Source organism: Cynara cardunculus, assembly GCF_001531365.2.
Source record: "Cynara cardunculus var. scolymus isolate 2C chromosome LG 8, CcrdV1, whole genome shotgun sequence".
NCBI classification, from domain to species: domain Eukaryota; kingdom Viridiplantae; phylum Streptophyta; class Magnoliopsida; order Asterales; family Asteraceae; genus Cynara; species Cynara cardunculus.
In genome coordinates, this window is record NC_037535.1 from 22657196 (window position 1) to 22669821 (window position 12626).

At 33.7% G+C, this 12626-nt stretch overlaps 3 protein-coding genes across 3 annotated transcripts; 2 read left to right on the forward strand and 1 right to left on the reverse strand.

The window, feature by feature from the left end:
- The first annotated feature begins 521 nt into the window (after window positions 1-521).
- On the forward strand, window positions 522-1385 carry LOC112517091 (nuclear transcription factor Y subunit B-3-like). Its single transcript, XM_025124410.1, has one exon. It carries the CDS (start codon window positions 751-753, stop codon window positions 1312-1314), a length of 564 nt encoding a protein of 187 aa, XP_024980178.1. The 5' UTR covers window positions 522-750; the 3' UTR covers window positions 1315-1385.
- A 3367-nt stretch (window positions 1386-4752) lies between these two features.
- Window positions 4753-5058, reverse strand: LOC112516323. Its single transcript, XM_025123337.1, has one exon. It carries the CDS (start codon window positions 5056-5058, stop codon window positions 4753-4755), a length of 306 nt encoding a protein of 101 aa, XP_024979105.1.
- Window positions 5059-10004: 4946 nt separating this feature from the next.
- Window positions 10005-11601, forward strand: LOC112517454 (SNF1-related protein kinase regulatory subunit beta-2-like). Its single transcript, XM_025124888.1, has 4 exons — window positions 10005-10319; window positions 10676-10833; window positions 10925-11090; window positions 11270-11601. The coding sequence occupies exons 1-4, from the start codon at window positions 10185-10187 to the stop codon at window positions 11573-11575; spliced, it is 765 nt and encodes a 254-aa protein (XP_024980656.1). The 5' UTR covers window positions 10005-10184; the 3' UTR covers window positions 11576-11601.
- Window positions 11602-12626: the final 1025 nt, after the last annotated feature.

Sequence of the window (12626 nt, forward strand, 5' to 3'; positions counted from 1 at the left end):
TGTTAGTATGAAAAGCAATAACTGAACTTATAATCGTTGTATAAAAAAATCATTCGTGTTTAGTATGAAAATCAATAATACCAATTTTCCATACAATACTAACAAAAGATTAGAATTTTTTTTAGTTGGATTATTTAAATAAATTATTTATATTTATTTTGAATCAATATTGTATTTGTTTAACAGAACATCATAGGTTCAAATCCAAGGAGGAATAAAAATCCTTTTATGGCTACGAAGGTTCAAATGCGATGCCGGGCTATCTGCAAAGCAGGTGGTTGTTCTGAGATTAGTCGGTTCACATAACGGGTTAGATATCCAGGTTGATCAATATATATATATATATATATATATATATATATATTACTTGTTTTTGTATTTTAAATGGATGAAAGAGAAATAAATACTCTCGTGGGACTTTTATCCGAAATGGATTGATTCTTAGCGAAGAGTCAAACAAATATCGTGACTCGTCATCCAGCCGTCCAAATTTTCTCCACCCCACATTTACATCCATCGGCAATCACGCTTGCCACGTAACCTTTTCTTATCGATAAACAAACGGCTATCATTTTGCCACGTGTCACTATTGATGTATTATTACACCCTCGATCCAACGGACCGCGGTACTCGTTTCCTCAGCTCTCAATCCTTCCCCCCCAACATTCCCGGAGCTCCGGCAATCTCTTCTCCAGCCGGAGATCTACTTCCTCGATTTTGGCGCCAAATAATTCGAATATTGTAACGGCTATGGCGGATTCCGATAACGAATCAGGTGGCCACAACGCTGGCGGCGATTTATCGGCGAGGGAGCAAGACAGGTTTCTGCCGATTGCTAACGTGAGCCGAATCATGAAGAAGGCGTTACCGGCGAACGCGAAGATCTCGAAGGATGCGAAGGAGACGGTGCAGGAGTGTGTGTCGGAGTTCATCAGTTTCATAACCGGTGAGGCGTCGGATAAGTGCCAGAGAGAGAAGAGGAAGACGATAAACGGCGACGATCTGCTGTGGGCGATGACGACGTTAGGGTTTGAAGAATACGTTGAGCCTCTGAAGGTGTATTTAGCAAAGTATAGGGAAATGGAAGGAGAGAAGACCACCATGGGAAGGCCAGGGGAGAAGGAGGGAGGTGGAGATGCAACGGCAGGCGGCGGCGGTGGCTATAACGGGATGTACGGAGGGTATCAACAAATGTACAATTCGGGTCAGTATCATCAAACGGGTATGGGTGTGGGTAGTCCGACGGGCAGCTTGGGAAGATCGGGCAGCTTTGGTAGGGGCGGTGGCGCTCCATCTTTGAAGCCAGGTAGGTGAGGTGGCCAAGTGGGTTGGTTATGAGGAGTCAAATTAAAGAGAAAAGAGAAAAAAAAAGTCTACTTTTTTATTTTTAAATATTTGCTAATTTAAAATTTTATTTTCTTTTTTTTTATATTCATCATTGACATGTGAATTTTTAAATTTATATTAGGTTTTGTATTTTTTTTTTCAATATTAGATCTTAGTTTGTGTTTCTTTTAATATTTTTATAAATTGAAATATTATTATTATAATAATAATAAATTAACAAATTTTTTATTTTACAGAATTTCGAATTTGTGTCCATCAATAATTATGAAATTACTTGTGTATGAATGGAATGAGGTGAAAAGTAAAGCATCTTCAAAAGTTGTATTAAAATAAAAAATTTAATTTAGATATATTAAATAGAGAAAAAAAACTATAGAAAAATGAGAAATGGTATTTTAATTTTTTTAATTAATAAAAGATATTGAAATTAAATATATTGAAGAGAAAAATCAATTTTTTAATTAAATATATTGAAGTTTTATCTTTATTTAATGTTAGAATTGTTAAAATAGGATACTTTATTATAAAAAATTATAGCATAGCTCCTAAAGATGTCAAGATATCATGTCAATTTGGAATTTAGTTAAAAAATCCAAAAATGTATATTTGATTTTGGAGTCCAATTAAACATAAATTCTTAATTACTAGAAGGGTACTTGCGTAATGCAGCGAGATAGATCTTGATTTTAATATTTTATTTTATTCTTCATCTTAGTCGATATAGTATGGTCTTATGTGATTTTGAAAAAACGATGATGTTTTTATTTTAGAATAAAATATAAATTTGAAGATATCATAAAATTTTGACAAAAATATATCGATATTAGTATCAAATTAACTGTTTAAAATTCTTGTTTTTTGTATAATTTTTTAATTATAATTTAATTTATGTTCAATAACGAAGTAATTTATATTTGGTTAATAATATAATTTTTTTATAAAAATAATAATTAATTATTTTGTTAGAACTCGATAATTATCGTAATTATATTTTAGATTTTTTATATTTTAAAATGAGATGTCTATCCTCTATTTGATTATGTTTATCCACAGTTAGTTACACGAATTCAAACATGAAGCTTTAATAAGTTGTACTTATGCATAATTTACTTGTAATATTGAATTTTAAGTAATATACATCAATATACAATACTTCATGCATACAAAATGATTTTTAAGAGTTTTCATCAAATGTTCTATAATATAGCATAATAACTTGTTTAATCAAGTTTTTTTATTATAATTTAAAGATCTAAAATTCACAAAAACATGTGTATATATATATATATATATATATTTGTTGATACGGTATATTATAAATGTATATTAAGGATAGAGGATTCTAGCTTCGTGAATAAGATAGCATCTTGTATGATTTAAGATTCTAAATACACGATGATTGTACTTTTTGTCAGCAAAAGAATTGGAACAAAATCTTCGACCTAATAAAAGTGCACAAAAAGACATCAAAACTTTATCACATATCATATACGGAGATACCCAAAATCGTTCTTTTTAGAACTTTATTCTACTTTCATTTGTACCATAAAAATTATAGCTTATTTATGACTTACTGTACAAAATAAGAATAAGTATATATATAGACACATAATCATATCAGAGCACCCAGTTTTGGTTTCAGATGATTTTTAACGTCTTTGGAACTTGGATTTGAGTTAAACTTGTAGTTTTGGAGCCGTTGGAATGAAAAAGCACGGAATACACAATCAACCTTCTCATATGACAACACACATCAAACCATCACATGAAGCATCCTGATATCGTTCCACCATTCCTAATTTCAAGTGTTAATTATTGTTCTTAATCCACCATTCATATCAAAGTGTGGAAAAAAATGATAAAAATATAACAACAAGAGTGGTGCCTGATTGGTTTGAGCTTGGCTCCAAATGTCAAAAGTACTAGGAGGTCTGAGGTTCAAATCCAAGGAGGAATAAAAATCCCCTTGTAGCCACAGAAGTTCAAATGCGATAACTCCGGGCTATCTGCAAAGCAGGTGGTCGTCCTATGATTAGTCGGTTCGCATAGCGGGTTGGATGTCCAGGTTAATCAAAAAAATGATAAAAAAAAATATGGGCTATTAATAATCTTAGGTCTAGTTTCAGTCCAATTAATCATATAAAACATATTATTACAAAAAATTGAGGTTGAATTAAATAAATTTAAAATATGATGTATTTTAATTTTATCATGAGAATAAAAGATTTTAGGACAACATATTTTTACTCCCAAAAAGTTGTCACGTTACTCCTTTTCAATTCCGTTCATGTTCCTTTGATAAGACTTCGACATGGCTTCTCTTTTCTCTCTCATAATCATTTAATTTATATATACACCCTTATATTCAGGGTTCGCACAACAAGCTTTTACTGGGTAAGTGTTTACTAACAAGAGTCATCACCTCCACTTACCTTGAGGGTAAAACCTTTAGTCATCAAAATGAATTGTTGGTAAACGTCAATCAGGTAATAGTCATTTCCTTACTTATCGGGTAAGATTCTTGGTTTTTATTATATCGATAAGATTTTTTATCTAGTAAACATCTCCTTAGATAACCATTTTCTTGCATTTACACATTGACACTATACCTTTATAGAAATTTAATTGGATAATAGATGATTCTTTTTCAAGTGGGACGGTGGAAAAATGGCCGCCCCATTCGATGGAGACATCAGATGGAATACTAACACAGGAGCAAAAGAAGTGTGGAGTCACCATCTCTAGACTGTCTGTCATTATGGAATAAAAACACTCAACAACTTAACTTGTCGTTGTTATAAAGCATGGGTACTCTCGATTCTTAGTGTGGTTGTCTTCTTCGTTATTTACATTCTAAAAAGCTAAAACGTAGTAAAACTCTAAAACTAGACGTCAAATATGAAAATGTCAAACATCGCTAATAAAGGCCTCCAATATTTCAAGAAAATTTCCTCTATTAATGGAATCTAACTTTTCATTGTCACCTCTAAATACAACCGCTTGAAAGGCTCGTTGGCTCAAATAATAGCATTTTAAGCCTAGTTAAAACATCAAACAATTTCAAACAATAACATCTTAAAACTTGAATAGAAATATAGAATGAAAACACCCTTATGATTTAGGGGATCTAACCGGAGGTCGAGACTCAACTCACTCGAGAATGGTCAACACGGGGAGGGAGGATAGATCAACAGGTCTGTAATTTCAATGATGAAGATTGGAGATTGTAATTTTGTTGTAGATGTCCGACTTTTTTTACTTTCATAACATTTTTGCTGTAAAGTTTCAAGTGTAAAAAATGGTCTAACGAGTTTCATAAAAACAAGTTGATATCACGTGAACCCAAGATTTGAATTCATAATCATTTAGGTTGGAATCGGATATGTTAAAAAATGAGACAACAACTTAAAATCTTGTGCACTTAATGGACCCCATGGATATGTCAATTTCGATCAGATTCTCTTCCTCATTCATCTCCGACCACCGGTAAATCGATGCCGGTGATATGTCCGGCAAGAATTGTTGAAAACACAGCTCTTTTTCTTCTTCTCGTTTCTGGTGAACGTAGTTCCCTGTCGGAAGTTCTATTTCTATCAATCCCTCCTCGTCGGAGCAATCGGGACTCCGGCTGTCAAAATCGGAATCTTCTTCACTTGTGGGTGAAAACCGGCCAATAACTTCGTTTTCCGAGTAAGATTCCGGCAAACCCATATCTAAAAATCCAATATTTGTTTCGTCTTCAACCTGGTTTGAACTCTTGTGATGAGAAGTGAACAGAAAAGTGGAAGAGATCAAGATGATAGGCGTGATGATGATGAAGAAGAAGATGGTGGAATTACTAAAAGACCCACAAGCAAATGTGAAAATGGGAAGAAGAAAGGCAATAATCCATGGGCTTTTTAGGAAACAAAGAGGGAGTTTCATTTCAGTGACAATTGTGTTTTTTTTTTTTTGAATAAGTTGGAGACTATAAATGTTAAGACGGCAATTCGAGGATGTGAAAACCCTAACATATAAAAATTGTTTAAAATAACCGTAAGGATGGTGTCTGATTGGTTTGAGTTTGACTCTAAAGATCAAAAGTACCAAAAGGTTTTAGGTTTAAATCAAATGAGAAATAAAAATCCTCTTTTAGTCATGGAGGTTCAAATGCGATGACTCCAGTCTATCTGCAAAACAGATAGTCGGCCTAAGATTAGTCGACTCACATAACGGGTTGGATCTCTAAATTAATAAAAAAAATTGTTTAAAATGTGAGAAGCCATGCCCATGTGATGACCTCTTTGTTCACCACATGGCATCTTCCAGACTTTTAAGTATATTCATACATGCACATATACACAAAGGATGATCATATAAGAATAGGACTTAAAAAGTGAAAACATATGTAGCTTTTTTGTCACTTTTAATTTCATTTTCACCTTATAAATTATGTTTATTACATAAATGGATCTGCTATATTTCAGTGTACAGTGTCAGTGTTAATCTTTAATTAGAGATCAAATCTTGCACTTCTCATATAATTTTCATTCTCATCGGAATCCAACTATATATGTGTGTGTATATATATATATATATATATATATATGTATAAGCAAATGATTGTGTGATAAGAGAAGTTATAATGAGAAATGTAAAAAGAGATCTGAACCTTTGATCATTTTCATTCTCATGTTCACCCAGTAATTGTGCTCTAGAATGGAATTTATCTGGTGCATCAAGAGTATTGACATTCAATTAAGATTGATTTAAGGGTGAAGATAGCTTCTTACGCTTCTCACAATATATTTCCTTATCACTAGAACCCAACCATATATATATATATATATATATATATATATATATATATGCACACACACATACATACATATAAAAATATATATAGGGTTAGATTCCGGTGAGAAAGATAAGAAGCGATCTCACACCTTATATATATATATATGATATATATATATACACACACATACAGGGGACTAATCAAATGAGAACTAATTTGTTTGTGGTAACCGTGAGATCCAACCTCAATCACAAACCAATAGATAAATTAGGAATTTTATAATTTTGGTAGTTTTGAATTAAAATTTTAATGCAATGACATTTTAAGTATTCTAAAACTCTCCTCTTTCCTCTTTTCTCTCTCTGTCCCCCGGCCTCCGACCACCCTCCTCTGGTGATACCACAATGGTATCACAATGCATCTTATATGTGTTTGGGTATTACACTGAGGTCGTTTGTGTGGTCGATCGGAGATGTAACACAATGGTATCACAATGCATCTTATATGTGTTTGGGTATTACACTGAGGTCGTTTGTGTGGTCGATCGGAGATGTAACACAATGGTATCACAATGCATCTTATATGTGTTTGGGTATCACATTGTCTTTTGTTTAACATAGTCAATATTTTTAGGTATCACAGTGGTATCACCGAAGGACGACGGACAGAGAGAGAAGAGGAAAGAGAAAATACTTAAAATGTTCTTGCATTAAAATTTTAATTCAAAATTACCAAAATTATAAATTTCCTAATTTATCTTTTGATTTGTGGTTGAGATTATATCTCACAGTTATCACAAACTAGTCAGTTCTCCCTTGAATGAGCCTCATACACACATACATACAAAAAATATATATAGGGTTAGATTCCGCTGAGAAATGTAAGAGGAAATCTCACACCTTGGATCAATCATAATTGAATATTAATACTAATGAGATGCACTAGATCAATTTATGTGAGAAACACAATTAATGGGGTGGGGGTGAAATCAAAGTGATCAATGGTCTAGATCAATTTCTTGTGTTTCTCACATTAACTTATATTCTCACACGATACTTCGTGTATACACACGTGTGTGTATTGGTTTTTACTGAAGTGTCCTATACAAACATCAATCTAGTTGGAATTGACGAATGACTTTTACGAGCTACTATTAGAAATCTAAAAGCAAGGTTTTTGTATCACATTATTTTATCGGTTAAATCAGTTTTTGAGTTATTTGGCTTTTCATTTGTTTTAAACTAGACGATCCAAACAAAATAAGATTCAGGTTATTTATATAATATTTATTTATGACAAATGCAACAAATAAACTCATACACGCTCCTCACATTTGGTGAAGTTTGAAACCAGTGGCTTTATGGTCTTTATCTTGACTCGATTCTTACACCAAACTTTCTTATATCATAATGTGCTACCTTAATCTCGCTACCAAACACCTGTAGCTTTAACTACCTTTTTTCCTCCGTTGTTCTCGATCTTTTCTTGAATTTCTTTCTTTGGTTTTACTCGGAAACGAGAAAGGAACAAATTCATATATGAGCACCAAATGGGTCTCAAATGCCGTCTCTCAAAGTAGTTCCTCCACACATGTTCTATTAAATGTTTAGCATGGTGTATTACGCTTCCAGTCCCAGTCTTGACTTTTCTTTCTATTTAAGTCCAAATTTCGAGATCTGATAATAACTAGAGCATTCAAATACTGTTTCATACATACGAACATTTCAAGGGTTATTCATATCATATGTAATTTCTCGTGAATATTTGTATACTTATTGATTCTTTTTCATAAATTAGATGTTTATTATGTATATTCGTTTTGTTGGAAGTCAATTACTGATTAATACATGCAAATACTGACAAGTCAAACTTTTAGCTTGTTTTTTTATGTATTCATCATCTTAAAGCATATACAGTAGTTTTTTTAATTTCATAACCTGATGTTCTAACTTTGTCAAAACTGATTTTTCAATACACAGATGTCTTTTCGTTTAAGAAATGATCAATACATACAAGAAAATATCAGAGGTCGTCTTCTCAATCAAGTTTTTGTTTTTATTATCAATCTATCATATACAGTATATGTCCTATTTTTTAACGTACTTTTATGATGTTATACGTTGCTTGAAATTTGCAAAATGATATTAAGCATACAAAAAGTGTATGGTAGCACTTTTTATTCATTAATTGGTCATTTTGTTCCAATGTATTATTTAAGTTGTCATATTACATTACATATGCGTGCACACTTAGTGATTGTTTACTTGCGGCTTAATTAGGCTTATTGGTCTATCTGACTTATTCGCACAGCTCATTTGGGTTGTTTACTTATGGCTTATTCACACATAACATGGTTTAATCGCACAAATAAAAATGTTGTGTTATCCCCATTCAGCCACAAAAATGACACATCTACCCCTTATTTAAAGCATCGCCTTCTTCCCAAATGAGATACCCCATCGTCAACCTCTTTATGATTTTTGTTTTGTTTTGATGTTCAAATAATTAATATTTGAGGGTAAATCGGTCATTTATGTTATTCAGACTGTTGGTTCAGATAATTACATTACTTTTCATCTAATTTTTTTTAAGTAGATGACCCAAATGCAATTAATTTAACATGCACCATCCCCTTTTGTTTTATTTAGAGTAAATTATAAAAATAGTCCCTATACTTTGTGAAAAAATCTGATTTTCGTCTTGAACTTTTGGAAAATACAAACACCGCCAGTCATGTTTGGATTTTATTGCAGAAATCCTCATCGCCCCCCTAATGTTTGGTACCTAGTGTGTTAAGTGTCCTCACGTACTAGTCATGCTTTGATCATTCTCAACGATTTTTTAACCACAAAATGAAGGCAGGAGACAAAGAGGACCAAAGAGGGGTGGACGGAGGTTGAAGCCTCCCCCCTTACACCTTGAAAACACACACACCACGTCACCTACATAAATCCGACGAGAGCTCTCTTGCAACGGTTGTTCTCTTGCTTCTGTTCATCTCTTCACCTGCCTCACTTGTTACAACCATCTCTTCATCTTCAAGAGGTGCAATAGAAATGGATTTGAAGTACAATCCAAACTCCTCGATCTGAAGCGCTACATCCCTGATGATATCTTTTTGTCCCATGTTGATTCTTGTTTTGATCTGCATGAATTAAGTATTACAATTTTAGTCAACAAGAAGGTTTTTCGATTTTAGGGTTTTAATGTTCATGATATTCTTATTTTTCATGCCCTTAATTTATGGTTTTTTATCATTAAAATTTGGAATAACATACAATATTTGTTGTCATTCCTGATGATTTGCGTGCAAAATTCTATTACACTTTGACATTTGTTTATGTTTTGATTTTGCAAGGTTTTGTGTTCATGTTCTTCATGTGGGTTTTAGGTTGTCGTTCATGTTCATCTTGTTTGAAAATCTTGATGATGGAACGAAGAAGAAAAAAGATGGTGAAGAAAATGACCAAAATGCCCTTCACATAACTTAAACACGGGGCACAAAATACTCTGGCAAAACGGTTCTAACATTTCACGAAACTGGACGACCTAACAGGAAGATTTCAATTTCTTCTTGTTTCGTGGAACGAAGTCGATCCACTTAACCAGTAAAAACTTAATGACCCAAAGGACAACTTTCGTAATGAAATGCAAACCTAAACGAAAGTCCTTGTAATTTGCGAAAGTTAAGGACAAAACACCGAAGTCTCCACAAACCTAAGGGACAATTTTGTAATTTACTCTTTTGTTTACTAAAAACATCATTACTCCAACCTCTCAAGCAAAAGGATCTTCCGAACTCATTGGAGGATACAAACACTTTTTCTTTTTCCACCAAGAAACAGGGTTTTAGACAGAGGAGAGAAGCAGTGTGTGTTCTTGTGTGACAACAAGGGTTTTCCATCAATCATCTTTCTTGATCGCTTTCTCTGTGCTTAATTATTTGTCAAACCCACTTTCTTTGCCATTCTTCATTGATCTGGGTTTTTCATTTCTTATGAAAAAGATCAAGATTTGTGTGTGTTTTTAAGTGGGTTTTCACATACAACCTTCTTCAGTAATGGGTAATGTAAATGGCAGAAAAGCAAACAGTGAAGAGCTTGATCAAGATGAGCAAGGCCATGTCCAGGCGCAGGTTAGCAGCAGTCATCATGCACATATGGTTAACCCCTCTTCTCATATGTGCACTCCTCAGGTCAGTCAAGTTCAAGCACCAAGTATTTTACATGGGGGTGTAGGGATGTGTGTGTGTGTGTGTTGGTGCTAACATGAGCATCTCAAGATTCAATGTTTATGATGGTTGATGGGTATTTGGTATTTTTAGGTTTTGATTCTTGCAAAACTGTATCTTTGATAAGGTTAACATTTCTATATTTAGAAAGCAAGTAGAAATCATCAAAGAATCATTGCTAGATGTTCATCAAGAATGTGGGCTTTCATGTTCTTGAAATCTTGCAAGACTGAAGCTTGATTTCACTGATTCTTCCAAGATTATTCGGTTTCGGTTTTTTACTTTCTATAAATGGTAAAGAATGTTGGGTTTTCTTTCAGGTCCCTGTTGATCCTTGTCAAAACCCTAATCAAATCATGCAAATGGAAAAGATTGGATCTAACGAACCATCAACACAATATCGAACCGCCGTAATCAGATGGATTCATGACGGAACTCGGGTTGCTATTGAGGGATCATGGGATTACTGGAAAACAAGGTTTAATTAACACAAATCTGAATCAGGATTAGTTGCTAGTAATTTCTAGATTTCTAACTGTACAGATTCTTGGATCTTTATATGTTATCAGAGAATTCCTAGATGGATCATCGGGCAGCGAATTTTCTATCGTTAAGATGCTTAGTGTCGGTGTTCATCTTTATCGTTATAATGTTGATGGGCAGTGGACTTATGCTCCTGAGTTGCCACACGAGTGCGATGAAATGGGAAACATTTTCAACGTATTGAACTTGAAAGTAAGCTCTCGATCCTCTAGATTTGAGTATCGTTTGAGTTCTAGAGTCGATGATTTGCCAGAATTAATCACAGTATGCTTAATGGGGATAAAAAAAGCTTGAATTTTTAGTTTCTAATTGTTCAGAAAGTGCTGTTTGAACATATAAACTGATCCAGAAATCTGATTCTTGATTTTCAGAACAATTTTCAAGAACCCGAGTGCCCGTCATCACCGATATCAAGCTACAGCAATCCAGCCTTCACTTTAGACGATCTGAACGAGAAGCTGCCTGAATTACCTCCGTTACTACAACAGATGCCTCTAAATCAGGCAGCTGCCTCCACGAACCACCTAGAGGAACCGTTATCGGTCAATTTAAACCATCTGTACTGTCAAAGAGGCGATCGCAGTCAGCCAACTCTTGCGCTGAGTTCTTCCCTGCGATTTCGGTCCAAATTTGTTACTGCAGTGCTGTACAAGCCGTTAAAGAAAGTAGGAAACTAGAAACTTGCCGTCTTTTTTGATGGAATTTGTCATGAGAGTTGACTTTTGTATGTATATTTCTGGAGTCAAATACAGCAAGAACATGACAAGTCAAACAAAAAGAATGTAGATTGCTCTTACATTTTTAGTTATCGCAAACAGTGGCTGAACCAAAATTTTTGTTTAGTGGGTGATTTTTTTTAATTAACCTGGATATCCAACCCGCTATGCTAGTCGACTAATTCCAGGGTGACCACTTGTTTTGCAGATAGCCCGGAGTCACCGCATTTGAACATCCGTGACCATAAGGGGATTTGTATTCCTCCTTGACACCTCCTGGTACTTTTGACATTTGAATCCAAGCTCAAATCAATCAGGCACCATCCTTGTTGTTTAGTGGGTGCATTTTTAAGGTGGTCTTTAAAGTTGTTGATGAATTGAATTTCACCATTTTTAGAAGAAGAAAAAAGGTGGTGTTTGGTTGATTTCAAGGGATTTTTAAGTTTTTTTTTGGCTTACTTTGAGGGACTAATTCGGTTTTTTTGTTGATATTCCTTGTATTTTCTAATATCTCATAACACCCTTCAAAGTTTTGCGTGCATATCTTCATACCTCAAAAAACATTCTACTTACGAAGATCGATTAAGCAGTTGCACAGGTTTTGGTAGGTACGCCCCTGATACAACTAGTACATGGGGTTTTCCCCATAGATTGTCGGTTTGGATCTCTTTGGGGCCACTGTCGCTAGAGATTTTTCTTGGTTTTTATCTTCAGGGTCTCGTTAAATTAGTTGAGGTGGATGCAAGTTTGCAAATATACCAGTAATGGCAAAAAAATCAATAAAAAAATTATATATTGTTGTAACTACATGATTAAATAAAAGATTTTTATATTTATTTAGTTGTAATTATATTACTTGTATTCTTTTTATTTAAAACTGATAAAATTGTTAAAATGCATTAAGATGATGAACACGTTTTTCACATCACATTGTTTCCCTTTTTCATGTTTTTATCAAATTTACTGTTTAAATTAAATAATCAATAGATGTAGCAAATAATCAACCCAATAG

Excerpts from the sequence above, each read along its gene's own strand:
- LOC112516323 (XM_025123337.1), bottom strand. The coding sequence starts at position 5,058 with ATGGGTTTGCCGGAATCTTACTCGGAAAACGAAGTTATTGGCCGGTTT.
- LOC112517091 (XM_025124410.1), top strand. The coding sequence starts at position 751 with ATGGCGGATTCCGATAACGAATCAGGTGGCCACAACGCTGGCGGCGAT.
- LOC112517454 (XM_025124888.1), top strand. The coding sequence starts at position 10,185 with ATGGGTAATGTAAATGGCAGAAAAGCAAACAGTGAAGAGCTTGATCAA. Across the intron at positions 10,320-10,675 it reads CTCATATGTGCACTCCTCAG|GTCCCTGTTGATCCTTGTCA; the intron begins GTCAGTCAAGTT and ends GTTTTCTTTCAG. Across the intron at positions 11,091-11,269 it reads TCAACGTATTGAACTTGAAA|AACAATTTTCAAGAACCCGA; the intron begins GTAAGCTCTCGA and ends CTTGATTTTCAG.